At 35.9% G+C, this 26,447-nt stretch overlaps 1 protein-coding gene across 1 annotated transcript in view; it reads left to right on the forward strand.

The window, feature by feature from the left end:
- Positions 1–11,509: 11,509 nt before the first annotated feature.
- Positions 11,510–26,447, forward strand: part of LOC120775817 (chitin deacetylase 1) — a 108,245-nt gene continuing 93,307 nt past the window's right edge. Inside the window, exon 1 of the mRNA XM_040106171.1 lies at positions 11,510–11,770. Coding sequence (XP_039962105.1) covers positions 11,701–11,770 — 70 coding nt within the window. The 5' untranslated portion in view covers positions 11,510–11,700. The remainder of the gene's footprint in view (positions 11,771–26,447) is intronic.

The following is a 26,447-nucleotide window of genomic DNA, read 5'->3' on the forward strand; positions in this document are numbered from 1 at the left end:
GGTCATAAAGTTGCTCGTTGTTCCCAAAAAAGTATTGCTTCATTGAAAACTACACGTCTATACCCGTTATTGTTCAGAACTGGAGTATAGTAAGCCAGGCTTGAAACCACTTACTTATATAAATAATATGGATCAATGAGAGCGCTGCCAAAGTCAGCACTTTTAATAATTAGGTTTCCAAAGTAACGAAGAAAAGTAAGAAAGAGCTGGGTTCTGGCAATATATATGGAGTCGAGGGCGAGATTGCACCTGTTTTTATTCATTCATTCATTAAACACAAAGCTTATGGAGTCATATGTAGAAGTTCACGCAAGTGAGGAAAGTTCTCTGATCGCCATTCACTTGGGAGTGGCCAGAAACGATTCTTTTACATATGACTCAAGCAGCTCACTACTTCCGGTCTTTGACCAAGTTTCCTCTGGGTAGCCTAAGAACATTCGTTTGAAGGCGAGCTAAAGCGAGAAGGCGAAACATCCTCTCCGCAGGGTTGTGCGCTGGGTTTGGGACCCGCTACGTAAAAAATCTTACCAATGAAAATTAGCAATCAGCCTCGGATGAGTGACCCCCCTTTTGATGACGACCATGGCAAACGAAATAAGGACTACGAATTGAAGGCATGCACTTGGAATGTCCGGTCCCTTAATTGGGAAGGTGCCGCTGTCCAGCTGGTTGATGTCCTCGTAAAAATAAAGGCTGGCATCACCGCCGTCCAAGAAATGCGATGGACGGGACAAGGATAGAGACGAGTAGGTCCTTGTGATATTTACTACAGTGGCCATATAAAGGAGCGCAAGTTTGGTGTAGGATTCGTGGTGGGAAAGAGACTCCGTCGCCGAGTACTATCATTCACTCCGGTGAATGAACGTCTAGCCACAATCCGAATCAAAGCGAGGTTATTCAACACAGCGCTGATTTGCGCCCACGCCCCGACGGAAGAGAAGGACGATCTGACCAAAGATGCCTTTTATGAGTGCTTGGAGCGCACTTATGAGGGCTGCCCCGCCACGATGTCAAAATCGTGCTTGGCGACTTCAACGCCAGAGTGGGCAAAGAAAGTATCTTCGGCACTACGGTCGGTAAATTCAGCCTCCACGAAGAAACATTCCCAAATGGGTTGAGGCTGATCGACTTCGCCGGGGCCCGAAATATGGTTATATGTAGTACTAGATTCCAGCATAAGAAGATTCATCAAGCTACCTGGCTGTCCCCGGATCGAAAAACTACCAACCAGATCGATTATGTTGTGATAGACGGAAGACACGTTTCTAGTGTTTTAGATGTGCGTGCGCTCCGAGGTGCTAACATTGACTCGGACCACTATCTTGTTGCAGCTAAGATTCGCACCCGCCTCCGTGCAGCAAAAAACGCACGCCACCAAACAAAAGGAAGTTTCGACGTCGAGAAGCTGCAATCACAACAGACAGGCGAACGATTTTCTACTCGGCTTGCACTCCTGCTCTCAACTAACAACATTAGTATAAATGCTTAAATTTAAGAATAAATTGACTGTTATATGTCTTAATCATAAGTACATACCTCTTACTTCCATATTCAATAAAGAATTTCCAAGTAAATCTCCACATGCAACCGTATCAACCAAGGGAAATTATGTAAATAATCGAGAACGCCGAGAACAGAGACACGCGTTACACTCAATGATTGGGTTCCGACTGGATCCGTGGCGAGAGCGAGGTAAAAAGCGGGCGGCGGAGGGGTGCGCAGGTTAGAGCGGTTATTGAAGTTTAGTAAAACCACTTATGACCGGTTTTTTGCATCAAATACCCCTTAGTGCAACGATTGGAATTTAAGTGTGCTATGCCCAATGCATTAAAAAGGAGACCCCACAATCTGCGCCAACTACCGTGGGATTAGCCCACGGATCGTGGATCGAGTGTATTGTGTGAGAGATTAAAGCCCACCGTCAACAAACTGATTGGACCTTATCAGTGTGGCTTTAGACCTGGAAAATCAAAAACCGACCAGATATTCACCATGCGCCAAATCTTGGAAAAGACCCGTGAAAGGAGAATCGACACACACCCCCTCTTCGTCGATTTCAAAGCTGCTTTCGACAGCACGAAAAGGAGCCGCGATGTCTGAATTTGGTATCCCCGCAAAACTAATACGGCTGTGTAAGCTGACGTTGAGCAACACCAAAAGCTCCGTCAGAATCGGGGAGGACCTCTCCGAGCCGTTCGATACCAAACGAGGTTTCAGACAAGGCGATTCCCGATCGTGCGACTTTTTCAACCTGCTTCTGGAGAAATTAGTTCGAGCCGCAGAACTAAACAGAGAAGGTACCATCTTCTATAAGAGTGTACAGCTGCTGGCGTATGCCGATGATATGGATATCATCGGCCTTAACACCCGCGCCGTTAGTTCTGCTTTCTCCAGACTGGACAAGGAAGCAAAACAAATGGGTCTGGCAGAGAACGAGGGCAAGACGAAATATCTCCTATCATCAAACAAACAGTCGTCGCGCTCGCGACTTGGCACTCACGTCACTGTTGACAGTCATAACTTTGAAGTTGTAGATAATTTCGTCTATCTTGGAACCAGCGTAAACACCACCAACAATGTCAGCATAGAAATCCAACGCAGGATAACTCTTGCCAACAGGTATTACTTCGGACTGAGTAGGCAATTGAGAAGCAAAGTCCTCTATCGACAAACAAAAACCAAACTGTATAAGTCACTCATAATTCCCGTCCTGCTATATGGTGCAGAGTCTTGGACAATGTCATTAACGGATGAGTCGACGTTGCGAGTTTTCGAGAGAAAAGTTCTGCGAAAGAGTTATGGTCCTTTGCGCGTTAGCCACGGCGAATACCGCATTCGATGGAACGATGAGCTGTACGAGATATACGACGACATCGACATAGTTCAGCGAATTAAAAGACAGCGGCTACGCTGGCTAGGTCATGTTGTCAGGATGGACGAAAACACTCCAGCTCTGAAAGTATTCGACGCAGTACCCGCCGGGGGAAGCAGAGGAAGAGGAAGACCTCCACTCCGTTGGAAGGACCAAGTGGAGAAGGACCTGGCTACGCTTGGAATATCCAATTGGCGCCACGTAGCGAAAAGGAGAAACGACTGGCGCGCTGTTGTTAACTCGGCTATAATCGCGTAAGCGGTGTCTACGCCAATTAAGAAGAAGAAGAAGAAGCACAAAGGTGCACTGTGATAAGAAAAACACATTTTCCTAATTTTATTAAAATAACTCACATATTGGCTTACGTATGCGATCTAAAGTCACCTGGAAGTTCGGTATATGGGAGCTAAGGGAAGTATTGACCCAATTCAATCCATTTTTGACACACAGGAAGGGATTCGCCACGAATTTCAATTATATATCACCCACATTGACCGCTATTTTCGAGAAAAATCAACTCTAGTTTCTAGGGTACACTCATTCGGTACCTAGGGGCTTCAACTGTTTTGATGCGTTTTAGATAATTTTTGGCCTTAAGTTAGAACACCTCAAGGACGATATTCGTGCAAAGTTTTATCCTAATATATTAATTGATTCTTGATTTTGTAAACTGGAAAGTGAAAGTTTTCAATGGAATTTAAAATTGTGTTATATGGGAAAAGGCGTGGCTTTAGTCCCATTTCGCCCATTTTCTAACATTACCATAACAAAGACAAGGAATGTTACGACGCAGATTTGGTTAAAATCGAGTCTTGAGATTTATGTTTCACCTAAAAGCATTTTTGCCCACAGTTGTCTGGTTACTACGATCACCTGTGTCGAATTTCAGTCTTATATCTCCAATTACACCCATCACCGAACTCGCATACAATCCGCAGAGTCCATTTCAACTCGTCTCCTCATCGTGTATCTATCTCGATTATTTTTAGATGATACATCAAACCGCTAGGTGGAAAAACTATTTTACTCTGTAGCAACATGTTGCAAGAGTATAAAAATAAATATCTAAGTTAGCTTCGATTAGCATTAGCTGTGTAAGATTAATTAAGGTTTGCTTAATTAATTCGATTAATGATATGTAAAGGGAAATTAAGCAGAAAAATCCACAATATTCTACAAGCGGGAAACGAAGTTGAAAGAACAAGTTGGCTGCAAGACGACACCAATAAATTAAAAAAAAGCCAAGTATATTATCAAAGTATGATCACTTTTAGCATCAACTCTTCGTCTTTCTTGACCTTGATTCTGCTAACAATATTGTATTTTTGAAATCACATAACTAACTTCGCTTATTTAAAGAGAAGTGACTTAGCGATACGTGAATGGAGGGGATAGTTCCGAAAACTGTAGCTGTTCTGGTTGGTGCTTCAGATAGAATACGATATCAAACTCAAGGGGTGGCCTAGAAGCAGCATATCCTACGAAATCCTGGACAAAAACGTCATAATAATGTAAATAGGCATATTTATCAACGAAAATGTTTTTTTTTTTTTATTTTTTATTTTTTTTTTTTGTCGATTGCTGTTTTGTTTCGGGCTCATACGCATAGATCCATGATTCATCACCTGTGACGATCTTATAAACGTCTTTTGAGGCACCACGATCGTATTTTTTCAGCATTTCTTTACACCAATCCACACGAGCCTTTTTTGAGCGATTGTCAAATTGTGCGGGTTCCAACGAGAACAAACTTTTTTTACGGCCAGGTGTTCATGCAATATCGACTGTATGCTGGTGGGAGAAATGCATAGGCATGCCTCTATCTGAAGATATGTTACATAACGGTCAAGCATTATCAGTTCACGTACGGCATCGATGTCTTCTGGCACAACGGCTGTTTTTGGACGACCTTCACGGAATTCGTCTTTGAGCGAGCATCGGCGACGATTGAATTCGTTGTACCAGTTTTTCACAGTGCTATTGGATGGTGCTTCATAGCCATACAAAGATTTTAGTTCATCGATGTACTCTTGTCGTGATAATCCACGTCGAAAGTTGTGAAAAATGATCGCACGAAAATGTTCACGAGTTAATTCCATTTTTGGCCGAGGGTGAATGTTTTAATTCCCTGTAAATAAAACAATTCACGATTAAATGACAAAACGTTCTGAGTGATGTTATGCTAAAAAATGTCAAACTTTCCAATGGAAATGTCAGATTGCACCTGGCAACACTTAGTATTGCCCTAGGCCAGAATATATATAGCAGCCCTCGTATAGTACTCACTATGAACACTGATCTCTTTTTTCCGAGCATAGCCATCAAATTGACTACGGCTGTAAATGCTTAATAAGCGATAAGACCTTAGACTCTTACCAACTCAACGTCCAAAGAAGCTTTAGTCTCAAATATCAACTACCAAATACATTTAATCAATGAAAGAACAAAGTTAGAATTAATAATAATTAATTTGAATAAAAAATACTTCTAAATTTCACCAAAATATTTTAACATTTTTCATCACTAACATTTCATGAAAGTGGTCTCTCCGCTTCTTGTTTTAACTACCTGCACTCTAACCTAAAAATAGCTGCATATCAAAGTAGCGGCATAATTTGTTATGCATTTTGCTGTTGCTGCTATGATGCTCACCATGTTTAGCAGTAGTTTAGGCGACTAAAGTTTCCATACACCAAAGCATGCATGGACACCGTGGAATTCTGAATTTTGTAAATGCAATTAAAACTTTAAGCTGCAGGATAGCTCAATTACTTACAAGCATTTTTTCGGCTTAAAATGTATTTTTGATTTCGCGGTAATTTATGGCATGCACTCTTTCACCATAACTATTACTTAATCTACTACTAGCGTAATTAGATAGTTAGATTTGGTTGAAAAGGAAGTGGTTCCACGGTTAGGCGCTTTAGTTTATACCAGAAAGGAAGGAAGGCAGTTTAGAGAAATGATAATAAAGACTGAGAGGAGAAGTACGTTTACAAACGACTGACTTAAAACGCCGGCTAGCGTTCTGTAGTTAAACCAAGAATAAGCTGAAAACATGTATGTCAACCAACCAGAATCTAAGTAGAAATATAGATGAAAATAGTCGAAACTTACAACAAAATTTGAAGAATTTGATTGCACTTTAACCATGCTGTCAATTTATCACTAAAAAAAAAGACAGAAAGCTCCGGCTGCACCGAATAAGGTAACTAGGCTCATGTTAAAAATTTTTAGAGTTATCTTAGATAAGCTGTGCCAATGACACTAGACAGCGTGTGCTCTTTCAATTCTCAAGACTGCAATTATTTCCAAAGTACAGAGCCGCAACAAAATCTTCAAGTCGCTAGCCGGCAGCACATGGGGAATGGATAAAGAAACGTTGTTGATAATTTACAAGGCAATCGACCGTCCCTGCAGTCGAATGCTTTAAGCGGAACCACCTCCTAGGAACATTGAAAGGTCCTTCCTAAACTACGTCGACGACTTCGGACACAACTAACTTCATATGTACATGCACTGGCCGCCATTCATAGTGCAGCCATAAACACCTTCACCGACTCCCTCTCAATGAATGGTCAAACCACAATCCATGGCAGACGTAGAGCTCAAGTTGCAGAGAAAATCAAGAGTGACCCTCGCGCAGCTTCGTTCTGATTAATGTAGCAAGTTAAACCCCAACTTATCCACAATCGACACTGACTACTAAATATATGTCCAACATGCAACGGGTGCCCCGATGACTCTAATCTACTCTTTGAATGTCCATCTAACGCTTCACATCCGACACCCATCTCCCTGTTATCCGACCACTTCGAAATATAACATTTACTGACGACTATGCCAAATGAGCAGCTACTTACTAAATATCAGATCGATATTTTAAACACTGAAGGACTAGTTCGCGTATATACAGACAAACGAAGAGACTGACGAACTTGACTTAATCGTCTCAATAAGATCTCCGCCATTTCCTTTTGGGTTTTACAATTTTCATGGTATACCTAATATAACGGTATAAGAAGCATACTCAAGCTTGTGCTCACAAAGAGAACACCTATTTTAAAATTAAAAAAAGATAGGAAATTCATACTAAAATCGATATCTGAAATACCTTTTGGGTTATAGCCTTCTGAAGTGTAACAGCTCAGTTGAAGCAGTACCATTAGCTTACCTTCAAAGACTTTTTTCTCGGAACAGTTTATTTGGATTTGCTGCACTGATTATCAGGAGACAAATGGTCTGATTACTATATATTTTATACATTTCTTGTATAAAAAGGTCAGGTTAAGTTAGGTGGCAGGGTTGATCCAAAAATATATGGATCTCACTTGAACACCTTTGTGTTATGTAAAATCTTCTTAAATTGCATCACCTCATAGAAGACATAGACGAAGCATTTTGAGCTCACCACAAACTTTTAAAGGCGGTCAATATCAATCCCAGCCATTTTGCTATATTTTCTAAAGTTTTGTCTGCGGAGATATTTCAGCTTCAGTCTAGCAGAAGCTGGGCAATTAAGGAGAAAATGAAGCGATCATTCCATCTCACCTTCTTCATACAGCTTTGGCAAAGACCATTCGACAATAGCTTCCTATGCGGTGCGGCGCGATTGACTTTACTAACTGCAAGTAGTTTGGAGGTCCTCTTAAGGTGAACTCTGGATCAAATTTCCATTCTGGATAATATTTGTTTATATTTGCTCATAAACTGACACACTTAAGCACATCAAAATACTGTGTTTGTATGTATGATTTTAATACTCGTTCGGTTCATCTTTAACCAGTTAGTCGGAAAAAACGAGTTGTACTCTATAGCAAATGCTCGTTTTGTAGAAAATAATGTATGTATCAATAGTATTTTAACACATACCTGCATATGAATCCATGATAATAAATGCACTAAAAAAACTCTGTATGCGAGTACATGTTTGCTCCTCTGAACCGGACTTGTCGCATTATTGGCGATTATTTTTTATGCCAGCTTTCAGTGAAAAATAAAAACAAAACTATTTTATTTATATTCATAAATTTATATTCAATTAATTTCATTCTAATGAATGTTATTGTAGCTAAATATTAAGCAAAATGTCTTTCGTTTAATATTAAATTTTTTAAACAAAATTACTTAACTAATAAGATACTGTCTTTTGCCAAAAGAATTTGAATAAAATTGCAAGCGAAAAGATGCTTTGAGACAATTTAGCTTCATCCCCTTTTATAGCCTAAATGAGGTATATTAAGAGTGCCACGATGTTTGTAACGCCCGAAGGAATAGTCGGAGACCTTTCATATATACATTGTAGCAAAAAATAGAAATTGTAATTAAATTCCTCTGGCAAACGATAATTCAAAAAAAAAAATTATTTTGCTAAGTTCGTAGGACTGTCCTTAATTAATGGTGCTTGAAAATCGCCATGCAAGAGCTAGAGAGATGAAAAAAGACCTCAACATCTTTGCGAGTCCGTTCGAATGCTTTTCGTGGATATTTCGGGTATTAAATGCGTTCTTGCTCGGATTGTTCCGATAAAGTTGAATTTTTCTCAAAACGGTTACCGTAAATATGTATCTTTGGACATGCTTGATCGTGCGAGTTCCGATCCCAAATTCATGGAGAGCATTATAATTTCCGATGAAACACGGATTTACGAACAACGAACCGAAACCAAAAAACCACTACAAAGCCGCTCAAAAATCAAGGTGCTGCTCATTGTTTTTTTCGATATTCGAAAATTGGTGCATCATGAATTTGTTCCGGATGGAAGATGGCCTTATTGAGGCGTTTGCGTAAGAACATCCGTCGAAAGTGGCCGGATTTGTGGAAAAACCATTCATTAAATTTACATGAATGATAGTTGTGACTGAATTTAAGGATAAAAACGCAATAAATGCCATCGATCAACAACCGTATTCACAAGTTTTGGCTCTGTGTGATTTTTGTTAGTTCCCTAAACTGAAATTGCCGCTTTGGGGAACCCGTTTTCATTTGATCGAAGAGATAAAACAAAATTCGCTGAAGCTTTAGCTCCATCCCAAAAAGTACTTATGAAAAGTGTTTAGAGGACTGGAAAAATCGTTGGCATAAGTATATTACATCTGCTGGGGATTACTTTGAAACTTTGAAAGCGACAAAATAAATATTGATAAATACACTTGAGCCAATGTTTTTTCCAATATTCGAAATAGTTGTTAAAGTCAATTTCCGGAATTGCGCCTAATACGCGTAGTTTAATGTCATCAATTGACTCAAAACTGTTTCTCCGGAGCGTTTGAGTTTGCGGAATCAATGCAGTTTGCGACGGTGCATTATCGTGATGCAAATATCAAGAGTTGTTGCCCCATAATTCCTACCTCTTTTTACAAATAGCTTTGCACAAACGACGCATAACTCGCGAATAGTATTCTTTGTTGACAGTTTGGCCGGTCGAAAGGAACTCGGAGTGCACCACAGCTCGATAATCGAAAAAAACTGTTAACATAATCTTGAGTTTTGACGTGACTTTTTACTATTTGTGATTTTGGTACCAATCGTGCCTTCATTTTTCTTAGACCCAAATGATTTTTCAAAATGAAATGGGTTTTCGTGCGAAATTTAAATTAAAAAGCCTATTTCTTCTAACACACCTCACATAACCAAGAAATACCTCAGTTTTATAAAAACTGGGTTGCATATTCCAAAAGTTTCTAGTTTATTAGTTTTGTACGTAACTATGTTTGGTATTGTGACATCTAGATTGTATAGCGAATTTTCAATGGAAAGTCAATCGTATAGTTGGACAGGTAGCACGACAGCAAATTTCTGATAGATGCAAGGCAGACATTTTATGTGACTATACTGAAGGACTGTATATTAGTAGCTGTTTAAGTGTGTGTATAAGTGATCCCCCTGTATTTTAAGGGATGAGCCATCCAGCCTAACTTAACCTACCGATTTATCAAGCCTTTAAGAGTGGTGAAACCTACCACGTTTACACTAGTAGATAATACGCACCCTCAGAGACGCCGTACAATGCGCACCGAAGGCGTTATTGCCACAGTGGAGCAGAGTATTCAAGAAGACCCGAATGAAACCATCCGCCTTCGATGAGGTCCTAAAATAAAATAGCCACCTATTCCGATTTTCACAACAAAACGTTTTTCAGTGATTTGGTTCACTTTTAGTTGAAACAAAATTTTCGCATTTGGAGTGTTTTTATTCCAAAAGTTTCAATTTCTTCCTCAAATAGTCGCGGTTTGGTGTGCTCCATGGGCAGAAGATGTCATAATAACTTTTTGGTGCCTGAATAAGTGGATTTTGATTCGTCGACCTTTGGTTCCAGCATTATGTCGCTGTATGTCATACACCCAACGATAGAACCAATTTATTAATGGTCGTCCTTACCCAGTGATGCGATGTCCAAGATCGCTCGATTTTACACCGTACGATTATGTGTAGTCGTTTGTCTCTTTACAAGTATTGAATTCAGTTGAAGAGTTATTTGCTTGTTTTCACTTTATTTACAAGAGAAGATAGCTCAAACTCAGTACAGCAAGCTCGTTGAGGAAGAACTAAAATTGTCCTCTTTTCGAATTTTTGTAAACGCTAAAAGAAAGCAATTAACTTATATTCAAAAGTAACTATTGTATGTAGACTTTTCGAAAAATATATTTTTTACGAAGTGACATTGAGGACACGCGACTATTTGCCTTGACATATTTCTTTAGACAACTACTTTTGATTCTCCAAGTTGTATTAAACTTTTTTATGAATTTTTACACCCCCAATATCAGAGAAATACAATGTGACGAGCCAACTAACCCATTTGTCTGAAAATCTTTTAAAAGTCAACTTTTTATAATTTTTGGGAATGCAGTTGAACAATATTTCTATTCTCGTCTATTATATCACTAAATCTTCTTTATTCTTAAGTGTCATTGCACTTAAATTTACCAAAAGCCACGATGACAAATTGTACATGTGATGTGCATTTCAAATATCATGAAATATTTTGTTATAATTCAAGCAAAGCTTGTGAAGATACGCTTGCCTGTGAAGACTCTTATTTTTATTTATCATATGGTACAATAGTTATTTAACCGAAAACTATTTGTTCACACACCCAACCTGTTGTGCTTCGACAATTGACTAGAAACTCGCCAGCCGGTGGCTTTAAAGCGCCTTATTACCATATTCATAACTTATACACACCCAGCAGAAATGCCAAACGAATGCAGGAAGGGCAAATAAAAAGTCACGTCGGGCCAACAAAAAGAAAAAACACACACAGCAAATAATAAAACTATAAGAGTTACACGCGACAGATCCAATAAAAATCATATGAATTACCTCGAAGCCGCAAAGAAGCGCTCGAAACAAGTACAAAGCAAAGCGCATGCGCGCCTCACTCAAACGTACCGGCATGCCCAACTGATCTGCCGCGAGTGCTCAACTCATACAACAATGCCACAAAACTGGCTAAACTGCTCGCCGGCGGCTTTTGGACCACGTTAAGCCGTAGTTGTGGCTTAAAAGTGAATTGAGTGGAAATAGGCGGCACTCGAGCTTTTCGAAAGCTTCATCGGTGAATTTCTTCAGTTGCTTCTTGCAATTTCTACGAAGACAACGACGTTCAGTTGACGGTCTACATTCGTTCGGGAAGTATCGTCGCTGTGTTAACGGTAGTGGCTGTTAGTGCGTGGATCAAGAGGAAGAAGAGCGAGAGAGGACCTAATAGTTGAATTAATTTGGTGTTAAACGCTTTTCAATCGCATTTAAGCGGTTGTTAGAATACACACTAACAAAAGAAGTATCTTTGCATAGATATCGCTTGTTTTCGGTTTAAAAATAAAATGCATAAACGTACGATGGACTTAACTCTGGCGTTAAGTGCTTTGTTGGCACTTTCTTCCTTCGCAGCTGGTAAGTTGAATAACTGTTAAATACCAGTCTATATACAGATAAAGTGAAATAAAGGAATGATATATAAATATAAACTCTAAATTAAATTAAAATAAATTAAATTAATTTAAATTAAATTAAATAGAAAAAAATTTAAATTAAATTAATTTAATTAACTTATTTTAAATTATAAATTATTTTAAAATAAAAATTAGATGAAAAGAAATGAAACAATATGTAATTTATAAAAAATATTCAGTTATCAAAAATAAAAAAAAAATGAAATAAATTAAATTTTAATAAAATAAAGCAACATTATTACGGATATATCTTAAGAATTTTGAATTTAATGAAATTAATATGAAATCATAAAACATTAATGAATATACTGGAAAAATTTAGTAATTAAATTTAAAAAAATTTCACTTCATTAAAAACAATATAATTTTAAATAAATTAATACAAAAATAATGCATATTTAAATCTTTCTAATTAATAATTAATTAAATTAATTTAAATAATGATATGATAGAGAATCATAACTAATTACTATAAAAAGTAAACTAAATTAAATTCGCTAACATGAAATTAAACAAATTTAAATTAAAAGTAACTTAATTAAAGTCGAGCTAAAATCAAAACATTTAAAATATAGTTTGTAATTTAATTTAATTAAAATGTAGTTTATAACAAGGGGTTAAATTAGAATTCAAAATTATAAATTTATTCAAATTATTTCCAAATTGAAATTAATAAAATATGGCATAATTATGTATTAAATAAAATTAAATTAAATAAATTTAAAACAAATGATAACTAAATTAAAGTTAAACTAAACCCAAACTAAGACAAACATTAATTAAATTGTGTAATAATATTAAAAGTTATAATTTAATTAAATTAAAATTTAATGAATAAATACATATTTAGATTACAAAAATTAATTAAATGTAGCTTAAAATATATAAATTTGTAAAATTATTTTTCACCGCGATTAATAAAATATTTAGTTAAATTTAATTTTATGTAATTTGCATATAAAAATGAAAATAAATTTAATGCTAATGTGTTATTATAATTAAATTAATTTGAATTAGCTTAGATTAACTTGAATCAGTTAAAATTAAACCAAATAAAATTTATTTTAATTTAAATTAAATCAAATTAAATAGAACTAAAGTAAATGAAATAAAAATTTAAATTTCAAATATATTTTTTTTGAGCTCAATATTTTCTAAATTAACTTTAATTAAATACAATTTAATGACTTAATTTTTTATTATTATAATTTAACAAAAACAAAACAAAATATGATTAAAAATTTTAATTATTTCAATTAAATATTTGTTAGATCATGAAAAATTAATCAAACTAAATTCGAATTGAATATAATTCTCTTTACAAATAACGGTAAAAAATTATGTTGAATTGAAAAAAAATATAAATAATAACCAAATTATATTAAAGCAAAAAGTATTTAACTATTTTACTAATTTGAGATTAAATCAAGACAAAATTAAATAATTTATATTCATGGAATTGAATCTAAATTGATTTAAGTTAATTGCATATAAATAAAAGGGACTTTGTTTTAATAAAAAATATTTAAAAAAGTGATGGAAATAAACAAAATTAATTAATTTCAAATTAATTATTAGATAATTCATTAATTTAGTCTTTAAATTTTTAAAATCAATTTTAATTTTAGTTTTAAAATTTTAAATATATTAATTTCTAATTAATCAAATTAAAATCGAATAAATTAATTTTTACTTATAATTATTAAATTAATTAATTAATTAAAATAAATTAAAAAATTAATTAATATATTTAATAATTTTTAAATTAATTAATTTCAGTTGTCCTTATTAATTTCAAATTGATTCAATTAAAATGAGAAATTTAATTTAATTAAAATGAAATTAATTTGAAATTTAATTATTGTATTTAAAAATTAATTCCTTAATTTAATTTCAATTAATCAAACAAATTAATTTCATCAACTTAATTCAAACAAATTATGTTCAAATAGCAAAAATAAAATAAAAATTATTTAAAAAACATAAACTAATATTAATAGTGGTATAAATAGTAAACCTCATACAGCACGCTACGGTAACTGCATGACGTATTGAACGAGTTCCGCATGTGTGGAATGCAACAAATTGTCTACGTTGCGTTTTTCCATAGATTTCCTTACTTTTTGTTTTGTTTCGATTTTGCTTAACGCCGACGGTCGGCAGCTTTTTTCTAATGCTTTAGTTTTTGTGTTATTTCTACTTTCATTTTTCTTAGAGTTTTTTTTTCTTTTTGTGATTTTTATTGTTATTATTATTATTTATTTTCTTGTAATAAATAAAACACGCGGCGACTTTCAAACTAACTCCAGCCTCTTAACGCGGGGTATTGCCGCATGGACGTGAACTCTTTGTTGCAGCGACTTTGTTGCTGATGTGGTATGACTGGTATTTCTTGATTTGCTTTGTGTTATTTTTTCATTTGTCGTCAGCTTATCTTTACTTTTTGTAGTTTCCCCCCACCTCTTTTATTTTCCACATAGCTTTTGTCTGCTTGCCGTGCCCCACAGAAATTAGGTAACACTTGTGCTCGGAGAGTTTTCACTCAGGCTCACACTATCACTCTTATACATACGATATGATATATTTTACCGCCTCTTTCTGTTATCAATGTTGAATTCCGTTGTTTTCACAGCGCGTACATATCGAACTATGAGTATTATTAGCTGAAAGCTTGGGTCCAAATTTGCTACATATATCCGCATTGTACTTCACGTCTCATTTGCATATCGCTGAGTTTTTTTTATTACTGCATGACATTTATTTATTTTTTTGTTACTTGTGTTGAATGCCAACAATATGACCATTGGTCGCCTGACATTTCCTCACAGTAATGTTGTGTTAATGTTAATGTTTAGTTGTCAGCTGAGCGTTTTGGTACTTATATATGACTTACTCGACGTCCTTGGCCATGTAGTATATAAAAATATACTACAAAATATAGACTGCATGGACTTCCTACTCCATTGAACCCGCTAAAATCGTTTGCTTAAGTCATTTAGTGTCACTTACACATCAGACTTGCAACAAGTTGCACTCATAGAAAAACTGTGGCAAGGTCAATTCCTTGAATTGAATATCAAATGGCTGGCTTATATCAATTGCAGCAGTTTCAGTGTCAATGTCGCCATTTATTATCTTGTCTAATATATAATTATCGATTTTATGTAACTGTGGAATTTTCTTATTGCTGAACCTCTTAGACTGGCGGTTTTAACCACACAAGCTACAAACTACTAATATGCAGAATATTAACAATAATTCGCTACTTTTCGTATAATATAGGGTATTCCAAGTTGACTTAAAGCAAGTTTTTGTAGTTGTTTTTACAAAAAAAAAGATTAAATGGAATTAATATGTGTATACCTGCATGTGGTCTTATGTTTGGGAATGTCTAGGCATTACATCATCTACTTTAACTCAGACACTAGTTATCGCAACAATGTTGTCTACATTTCATTTCTAATACCCTCTCAGAGCACACAATCTATAGGTTCTTCATAGATTTTAGACGGTATATTTATTCAAATGAAATCCTATTCTCTCTTCGTGTGATCTTGAGGTAATTGCCTACACCACAGTGTGTAACTGAACTTCATACCGTTCCCACGACAGTCGGCTCTATGAACTCAAAACGGATCTAGATTTTTATCCATCCAAGACTGTCAATTCGGCGCTATTCCTCAAAATTACTTCAAGAATATTTTCTGCCGTTACAACAACAACAACAGAGTGATCATTTTATGAGCCGTACTCAAGTTTGTACTTGTTTCACATGATTTAAAAATAGTCATAAGAATTTAAATCACGACCAAAGACCAGGTCGTCCAAAAGAAAAGTTCAAGAAATTTATACACATTTTACTAAGGAAGTGTTATCTGTGTGATTAGATACGGTTAAAAACTCTATTTGACTATTTTCAATTACCAAAACTAAAATCCAACAAGAAAGGATCATTTCATGTTAATATCCCAGTCACTTAACCAACCGTAACCTACATAAAACATCTATGCAAATGCTAGTTCAGTGTTCCAAACGATGTACGGTGTATCTTTAGCTCACACTTTGTAGATATCTTTTTTATGTTTGGGGTTGACAATATCCAATATTTATTCTTTTTCGCAATGTTACTTTCAAAGTAGTTTATCTTCTAAACTACCTTCGCCAAGCTGGAATTAGATAGCGAAATCTTTGAAGCTTCTTCACATATATGTATGTATTCACTAGTAGCGAGTGTTCCCTTGGTGGTTGCAAATGAAATTTTCCCTTTTTTTAATAAAGAGTGAACTAACCCCAGCAGTTTATTAGTAAAGCCGTAGAAGCATTCGAATAACTACATTTCGAAAATCCATACAAACATAAACGATTTAACTGCTAAATCGAACAATCAGCTGATATGAGTCAAAATTACGAAAAATATTGAAACGTGCTTAAATAAGAAGTACTCCAATTAAACATCTACTTATTGCCATGAATTATACTTAAGGAAAGGACTTAGGGTCCCTTCGATAAATGGGATACAACTCTCTCTAAAGGACCGCACCAAGTACCTTGGGTTAGTCTCAGACAGCAAACTGCTGTGGAAGCACAACGTGGAAGAAAGAGTGAAGAAAGCTATTAAAGCTGTATATGTGTGTAAGCAGATGCTCGGCATAACCTGCGGCTCTCTTCCTCTCTCATGCACTGGTGCTACACAGCTATCGTAAAACCAATTCTGCTTTAAGGTGCAGTAGTATGGTGCACAGGTGTACGGAAATCCACCTACCGGAAGCCAATGGAGAGGGTTCAGAGGCTCGCTATGCAGTGCATAACGGGAGCTTTCAGAATAACTCCAACGCCGGCTCTTGAACTGAAACTAAACCTGCCATCTATAGACCTCTTTGATAAAAATTGCGCAGCAAAATCGGCGGAATGACTACTGGCTGCAAGAGAATTTACATTATATCCTAGCTCGGTGGGTAATGACGGTTTGACAAACACCGACTACACGATCTCACTTTTCAACTGGGAAAGAAGGTTCAAAGTAAACAAAGGTGGATTCGGATGGCTCGAAAATGGACGATGGAGTTGGTGCGGGGACAGACTATCTAGAGTTAGGCATAAGGCAGCCTTTTAAGTTGCGGAGGTTTTTTGCTACTGCGTAAGCCACGGAGCTAACATCTAATGCACATGCTGGCAATTCCACAGTTAACATCTACGTAAACAGCCAAGCAGCAATCAAGGCAGTACGTATATCGCATATCAGCCTCGTATCGCACATCAGCCAAAAGTGTCTTGGAAAGCAAAGCCGCTGTGAAAAGTTTCGCCAGAAACAAGCAACTTCACTTCTCGATCATCGAGAGCAAAGAAATAATGGACGAGATTGCCAAGAATGGTGTACGGCTAACATCCGAAAACGTGATCAACATTGGGAAACCCATTCATGGTCTATACGACGATCTGGATAGAAGAATAGTAAAAAAATGTTTAGAGCAAGGCACCAGGGAAATAATGGAATATCTTGTTGACTTGTACCGCGTTGACAAGACTACGCTGTAAACATATGGAGTCCCCACGGTATGATAGACTTGAAGAGGTATCGATAGTGACGCCACAGAATCTGTTAGGATTCGTGTCAAGCGCAGGTATCCTAAGGGATGACAACTTCTCATCGCAAAGAACCAAAACTGGTCTATGAATAGCTCTTTGACTTACCAGATTTTGTACATTACTTAGGATTATTCTTTTCTTTATTAATGGTCACATAATTTCCAAAAATTTTAAAATTGCAATTGGTAGAAACGTTAAGTCTATCATATTTAGCAAAACCTCAAAGACTTTAAGCCGCTTTTAATGAAGAATATGTCAGCAATTTGTTGAGATTGCGAAATTCTTCAATCTCAGCAGCCGTTATACAAATACTGGCCACACCATGGCGCTGAGCAACTTTATTTCTGAATGTCAAATGGTTATGGCAAAACAAGTTTTACAAGGAACATTTATGCCATAATTTTACAAAGAAAAACCAACACACACGAGTATATGCGAGTATATACGAATTTACGCAAGTCTTTTCGAGTTATTTCTCTTGAACAGATGCGGATGCTAACCGGCGGGTGTTGAATAATGCAAAATGCCTACGTAAAGAACACGCTCGCCATGGCTGTAATGCAAATTAGACAGCAACAACAACAAAAATAATAACAACAACAACCGCAGCAATAATGGCTTTGAAATGGAGAAGTATTATTGCAGATGAGCTGAAAACGAAACTTAATGCCAATCGAATGACAACTACTAGCACAACAAATGCAACAACAAGTGTAGTAAAAAACTGGTAAATATGTAGAACCGGTTAATTATGCAAAGTTTGCGTCTAAAAAGCGACACACGCTTAAGCGGCATGCGGTTAATTATGATGGCAAACTTGTCAGAGCGATTAGCGCATGCGGCTGCCAGGCGGGCGGGCGGTCGGTCAGTCGGTGGCTAGGAAAAAGAAAATAAAATGATTTTAGTTATAAATAGCAGCGAATGCCACAATAACGGGTGCTTAATGAGCGCTTAAAAAAACAAGAAAAAATAATAAAAAAAAACAAAAACAAGAAAAAATAATAAAGAAACAAAAACAAGAAAAGAAAATAATATAATATTTTTCAAAAATTTTAACAAATTAATTAACTTTGGCATGACTTAAAATTATGTAAATTTTTGTTTTTTTTTTCTTGCGAACTTTTTGCACTTTCGGCCATGGTCAATAGCACGGTGAACGCATGCAAATGCGCCGCAAAATACAAACGAACGCCAAAAAGCGTGTGCGAATAACATATTACCATGCAACAAATCATGCAACGCCACCGACTGACGGTCGATAAATCAAAGCGCCGCTGAAAAGTGAAGCGATAATAAAGCAATAAAAGTTATTTATGCTTTAGTCGCGCTTACCAAGCGTGTGCGTGCGCGTCTATATGAGTTTTGGCAGCCAAAAGAAAGTATTAGCCATTGCAACAACAACAACACTAACGTCTTTTTTTTTTAAATTTTTCTTGCGCTTCCGTTTATGTAATGCGATTGCCACTAATATTATTTATCGAACGCATATTTGTCTGGCGTGCGCGTTATTTTGGGACTGGCCGAAGGCAAGCGCGCGGCTCTTGCGGTGTAGAGGCAAAAAGTTCGTGGCCAAATGCGAGCATACACACGTACCCAAACCGGCTATTAACAGTTGTCAGCCAGTGATAAACAGCCAAAGATGAGATATGCCATATATATTGGATAGTCGAAAAAGTCTTTTCGTATTTCTAACCACACTTCACTTTATTTTTTTATGTTTATACTAATAAATAAATAAAAAATATTTGCTATTTTGGTCGACCAGCTTTTGCCATCTCTCCACTAGAGACATTATTCCATCAGTGTATAATAAAACTTTCATCAGTTCATCAAAATACGTAAAGACTTTTTCGACTACCCAATATTATATGTATAATACTATGTAATATATATATATGATATAAATATGTACTTACTAAAAAACTTATGTATACATACATGTATGTATATATATAAAATATATATTTCCATAAAATACTTGTAACCGCATATCGATTAGCCTGCTTGTTACGCTGTCGCACTCATTCACTGCCAAAGCTGCCAATGGCAACATCAAGTGCCGCATTGGCGCATGCGCTGCCCAATTTCTTGTTTTTCATTTAATTTTTCGTTTTTTTAGTTTTTATGTCAACAACTTTTGCTTTCGTTCGCAACTGGTTTGCTTCATCTGCCAGCTGGCGTGCCCAATTCGCTTGTAGTGTGGTGTATTTCAGTTTTCTAGTCACACAGCTTCCACTTTCTTTGTGGCCCGCTGCGCCTAGCTTTTATCTCTTCACAGCTTCGCGTATATTACTTTACTTCTGCTTTATACTTAATGATTATGTAAAAGTTATTGGTGTTTCGCTTTTGGCTTTGCCACTGTTGCTGCCCACTGCCTTACATATCGCTATAAGCGCACGGCTGTTTTATTTGGTTATGTGGCTCTCGATGCTTTAGTTATGCGTTGACATACATATTTTTCTTGATTGGCGCTATTATTGTACAACTGTCAATATAAAATTGATGCATTCAACTTTTATTGTGTTAATTGCATAGGCGGATGATACCGTTACTAAATTTCCATTTCGATTTTATCACTAGACCCGTTTTATTGGAAGCGAGTATCGAAAGCTCAATACGCTAACACGAAGCATAGAGCCACTGAGACTGCACTTTACTCGTTAACCTTAAATATAGAGCTCTAGAGCATAAAAAATATACTCTAGGTGTCTTTTTTGAAGAAACAATTAGAGTACTTAGTCATGTATCCACTGGCGCAATGGTTAAAGTTTGGCGCCCGCCATCATAGCATGGATAAGAACTCTAATAAGCTGCAGGACCGATGCAGGTCGCTCAGATTAACGGGAACAAGTATTCTTCTGGCGGTGTACTATCACCTCTATTGTGGTCAGTTATAGCTAATGAGCCTCTAGGAATATTTGAAGAAAGAGCAGCCAGAGTGGTGAAAGCGCTCTAGAAGTCATACACCTATGAGCAATATCGGGAACCTAGAAGTAAACTTCCGTAGAAAGGAGGTACAAGATCCCATCATGAAATTCCCCGAGGTTCAATTGAATAGAATTAATATAATAGAACAGGGGGGCTCTCTACGCATGTAAGAAAAACTGGGGTCTACATGTCCTTATGCTTAGCCGTTGCACAGAGGCAGTCAATCGAATTTTCCTGTCAGCAAAATCTAATACATAACAACGTTGGAAAGAAACAGCGGCTCGCTGCACTCTCCATAACGAAAGTATTAAGAACCACTCCAACAGCTGCACCTGAAATGTTACTCAAACTACCATCAACTAGCACTTTAGTGGACAGCTCTGCAGCGAAATCAGCTGCAAGACAGGCTGTGTTGGGTTCATTCTCCATAAAGGCTTTCGGGCTCGATAAGCGAGATGCTGGTGGATAAAATAGGGAAAGAAGGTTCAAATTCACATTCAAAGTCAAGACGCAGGGACTCGCAACCTCCAGCGGAACTTTCAACATCTACACGGATGAACCAAAAATGGTTGATGAACCCATAAAGTACCATTACTAAGCATCAAACAAAGATATAGAACAGCGAATCGCAGAAACAAGGTGCACCTGTGAGCGTGGTCTCGCCTTCAAATAAGTTTAATGTACATATCTCCTAAATTACTAAACCTTCTGGGTACAAATAGAGCACGTCACCGGAAAGACAGTGAAGATCACCTCCCAACTGAGCCAAATAATGGTCAAAATAAGAGACCACAGCCAAGAAAAGAGAAAGTTCCTAATGTCGACGACAATCGGCGTCTTATTATACGAAGCTAAGATCTGCGCAGACGTGCTTAAAAAGGAAACCCGGCATAAAGTAGTGGCCAGAGTCAAATAACATTATCCGAATACTTGGGCTTGATATATTCAATGGTTTTTTTGTTGGGAGAGCTTCAAAGTCCAACAAAGTATCAACGCAAAGTTACTCAGAAAAATGTGATGAATATTGCAAAGGTTAAAACTCAAAAGTTAACTATAAAATACCAATTGTAAAGTTTTTATTTATTAAAACCAATGTTATAGATGTGATTTACATCATCAAATGTATACTTTCTTTTTCAAGATTTTTTTTTAATATGATGTTTTTTCATGGTCCAAAAAAATCATATATTTCACAACTTCAACAGAATATAACTATTGTGCGCAGGAGCGCGCAGGTTAGCCACTTACACAAAATAAACTTTAAAATCTCCTTAATCGATAGAAAAAAAAATCAGCTGCCATTAGCTGGCAATTCATGAGTAATTAGCATTTTAATCTACTGCAACTGCAACTGCGTTGTTTTTTTGCCTGCTTCGTTGTTTTGTTTGTTTTTTTCTGATTGTTCGGTTTGTTGCTTTGTTGTTATTTTTTTGGAGTTGTCTCTCGTTATACAACAACAACAAAATACTAGTTTAAATGCATTATATTATTTGAACTAATTACACAGTACAACAGCTAATCTGGGGGGCGAGAAAGATAAGTAGAAAGATGATACCGAGAGAAATGCAAACGGGTGAAAAAAAATCAACAAAACACGTAATTTTAAAATGGCAAAAGAAATAAAATATTGTGATATTGCAGAAATTTATATTGACTGCAATAATGATGAAAATTTACTCTTAGAATTCATATCAACAAATTATAGTGATTTATCAAGCAATGATTTAGAAGTGTTTAAAAAATTTATCAACAAAACTTTTATCCCGCGTTTTAAACAAAAATGGCAAAAGTCAAAACGTACAAAACAATTATTTTTAAATCAAAATGAAAGCTGGTTGTCAAACATTTATACATTATCTCGTAATTCTTTGGAATATTCTGATCCATGTTGCTCCAATGCAGCAACGCGTGGTCGTCCAATTAAATGTTTTGAAGATTCTTCTTCGCGATCAAAAAGAATGAAGATCCAACAACTATGCAGCACCACTTCAGCTGATATTATAACATCAGCTGCGAAAAAAATAGAAAAAAATTAACAAATGAAATTTACTCCAGAGAAAGCTCTTAGTCTTATACTTGATGCTTCGTTATCCAAACATCAATATGAAATATTGCGAAATAGTGCTAAGGAAATTACTAATTGTGATATTTTTCCACCATATAAAGAGGTACTTTTTGCGGATATTAGCAGTTGTCAATTTTTGTGTTTTTGATGTTTGCCTCTGCGTACTTTTTTTTAATGAAATTGTAGTTGTATTTTCATAAATGTTTTGGCAAAATAGGTTCATGTTGATTGTTTTTTGAATATTTTTTGCAATAAATTAAAACAAAAAACATTTGCAGGTTCATTCATCATTTCCGATCAGAGGAAACTTACAGTGAAGTTGGTTTGCAAAATTTGCTAAACCACACAGTTAAAGTGAAGTCATCCTTTGGAATAAATGTTGATGTAGTGAAGCAGGGACTGGGTATGACAAATGATGGCAATACCTCACGAAGATTTTTTGAGAATCCTGCTAAAACTGCCGATATTGTTAGCGTTGATGAAAACCTGATACATAGATTTAAAATAATATTAAGTACAATCAATAGTCAAAGGCAATAGATCCTCAAAATTTGAAAGTAATTGCATAAAAAACTGCGAGGTTATATGTCAGCCTTTATGAATTTTACTATATGCCAATGACGGTACATAAAGTTTTAATGCATGGAAGTAAAATTGTTTCATCCTCTATTTTACCATTGGGCATGCTATCAGAGGAGGCTCAAGAAGCTCGCAATAAAGATTACAAGAAATATAGGCTTTATCATTCTAGAAAATGCGACAGAATTTCTACAAATCAAGATGTAATGCACTTGCTTTTAGCTTCATCGGATCCTTTTAATTAATGGTTTTCAGAACAAATCCCAAAAATACTAAAACTTTAGGAATTAATTAATAATATATGGACGATGATGTTAAAAAATTACTTGTTGAATAAATAATTAATAATATATGATCATTTTTGAATATTAATGGTTATGTTATATGGGAGGTGGGCGTAGTTGTGGGCGGACTTGTTTCATTTCGTTCCGTTTGACAATTTTTAACAGTCTAGCTGTGGTAACAGCGAAAATATTGAAACTTTAGTGATTATATTATATGAGAGATGGGCGTAATTGTGGGCGGATTTGCTTTATTTTTTCTGGACAAGCTTATATTTACAAACTATTACACTGTAGAAAATTGTGTTACTGTAGGATGATTTTTGATTTTTGTGTTATATGGGAGGTGGGCGTGGTTGTGGGCGGATTTTAACAAAATTTTTTTTTTTTCATCTAATTTGGCAATATGGGAGATGTGTGCCCAAATTTCAAAGCCCTACCTCGATTCCTTCTATTTTTTGCCGCGGCTTGTGGTGGAAGCAGCACCACTGTGCGTCAGCCTACCGAACAGTGTCAGGCGATGCAATATTAGTTATAGCGCTAATGCCCCAATTGCCCTCCAGCATACGAAAGGAAAAAACTGTGGGAGCTAAATAAATCATATGATAATAACAAGAGCGCAATAGAACATCTAAAGACAGATACAATAAAAATACGGCAACAAAGATGGGAGAATAAAAGTCACGGCAATTGGACGGTCAGGCTTATAAAAGATCTAGACTTATGGACAAGCTGGATTTTTACACAATCTAGCTATTATCGGGTCACGGATACTTCAAAAAGTACCTACCTACACAGAGTGCGAAAAGTCGAAGAGCCGTCATGCGTGTGCAATGACGCGACAGAAGACGGTGCTAAACAAACATTCTTTGAATGTGTGCGTTGGCAACGAGAACGCACCGCCGTAGAACCAGGTTGGCCCAATAAACGCGAACAATATGGTATAATCAGCGTCATGCTGGAGAGCGAATCAAACTGGGGGATTAGCCAGAAATTCGCAGCAATCTTGCTACGCAGCAAAAAGCAGGACCAGAGTGGTCAACGGCTCCTTGCAGGGTCACGGGGGTTTTACTCCATATTATTGGTGATGGTATGTGAGGTACCTGAAGGAATCTTAGAAAGCATTTTATTAGTATGTGGCATATTAATAGTATGTAGTATTAAGAAAAGTAGATAAAATCGGATCGATACTACCCCCAGCTCAAAAAAACAAAAACTCAATTATATACAGCAAGAAGGAAAATGTGCATGCTGAATTTGCTTGCTAAATCTAGCATCTCTCAGAAAGCATTAAAAAGTGCGGCAGCGTAAATATTGCTCTAGGCAACTGTGGCGCACAAAAGTATGCAGCAAAAATTTGATTTTATTTTAACCTGCTCCGCTTATTTGTTAAGGACATCGAAGGTTTTTATTGCGTGCTTCCTTATAGAAAGTTAAGATAAATTCTTAAACACATAAAGTGGAGAGTAAGAAAGACTTCTCAAACAATTTATGTTCTTACGCTATCTACTTGGCCATTGTTGCAGTGTCTTGTGCCTATTTGTCTCACTTATTTTCACTTATTTGCCGATAAAAGTAATTTCTTACGCGCCTTGTGGCATAAAAGGCAGTGCAAGCGTTGTGTCCAGTGCAGTTCCTTCCTTGCACTTTTTGTTCTTTCCTCCATATTTTGCTTTCATCCACATTCATGTCCATTTTGCTTTTGACTTGAATGCAATTCTCCACTATAAAGATAAATTGTATATATGTATATCCGTTGCATAATTGACATCCTGTATGCAGTGCACCCAGTGAACTCGTCCGCAAATTCGGCGACCACCGCAGCGGTTGCACAATGAGTGTTGCACAAATTTTATGCAATTTCCAATGAATATGACTATCAGCTTCATATCAGCAAAGACTACAATAATGTGCAGTTCGCTTGTATGAGCGGGTGTGTACATATATGTGTGTGTATGAAATTAAATTTTGATATTTTACGCTTATGGCTGCCGAGCGTTATGCAATCGAACCTTTAGTTGGGATTTTCCCTTCATTGCGCGGACAATATTATTTACACTCCTTTGTATTTATTGCGGATATTTTTTATGATTGCTCAACTTATTGGCGATTCGTGCTCTTTTAATTTGCCAAACATCACATGCATGCGTGCAGCGGCTATCACACATACACACGCACTCACACAACCACATGCAGGGGCAAAAGTTTGCAAAAATGCAAAAGGCACTAAAATGTAAGCGAACTGAAGTAGTGAAATTTTCAACAGCCTTTTGTGCAATAAAGTTTTTATGTGAGTTATGTATGCGTACATATGCATATATTATATAATCATATATACCATACATACTTATGTTTGCTTTTGAATTTATTCTACACTTAAACGATGAAAGATAAAGAACGAGCAAAAAATTCTGAAGATTTGTTGAAGTTAAAGGCAAATATAATTAATCGAACTGTACAGAAGTTTGAATAACAATTATATGACCTTATACCAAACTTGTGGTCATCGATAAACTAAAAGATCTTAAATCTGGTATTAAAATAATGAAATGACAAGTTAGTGAAAATTTAAACTACTCAGACCTTTGAAAGAAATTAAGAAGTGAGCAGGAAATCGGGCAAAACTGTCTGACAAATCCCTTTGCAGACCAAGGAAAGTGTTCTCAAGAAGTATTAAAATAAATTCATATAAAGAGACCTTTGTTTAAGAGAAATCTCTTTTAGCACTACTACTAATTTGACTCAAAGTACAAAATTATCGATATTACATAACGATACATTTCGATAGACTATTATATATCGATGAATTTCGATATACAATCATCGATTATTATCTATAAAAAACTTCCTATAAAAAAATATAACTGTAAAACACTATCTAGATTATTATCTATCGGTTTATTCCGATAGACAATTGTCGATTAAAATGTTTTCTATCAAAAAATGTAACTGTAAAATACTATATAGAATATTATATATCGATTAATTCCGATACACAATTATCTATTGTTATCGATCACATTTTTTTATAAATAAATATAACTGTAAGATACTATTTAAATGTATTAATACATTAATTAACAATAGTTATAGGTAGAAAGCTATACTAAATGGACATATGCATGTCTATAAATAAAACATACATATATAAAAAGTGCAGTATGCAGCACGTTCATTTT

The sequence above is a fragment of the Bactrocera tryoni genome, chromosome 4, assembly GCF_016617805.1.
Source record: "Bactrocera tryoni isolate S06 chromosome 4, CSIRO_BtryS06_freeze2, whole genome shotgun sequence".
In the NCBI taxonomy this organism is placed as follows: domain Eukaryota; kingdom Metazoa; phylum Arthropoda; class Insecta; order Diptera; family Tephritidae; genus Bactrocera; species Bactrocera tryoni.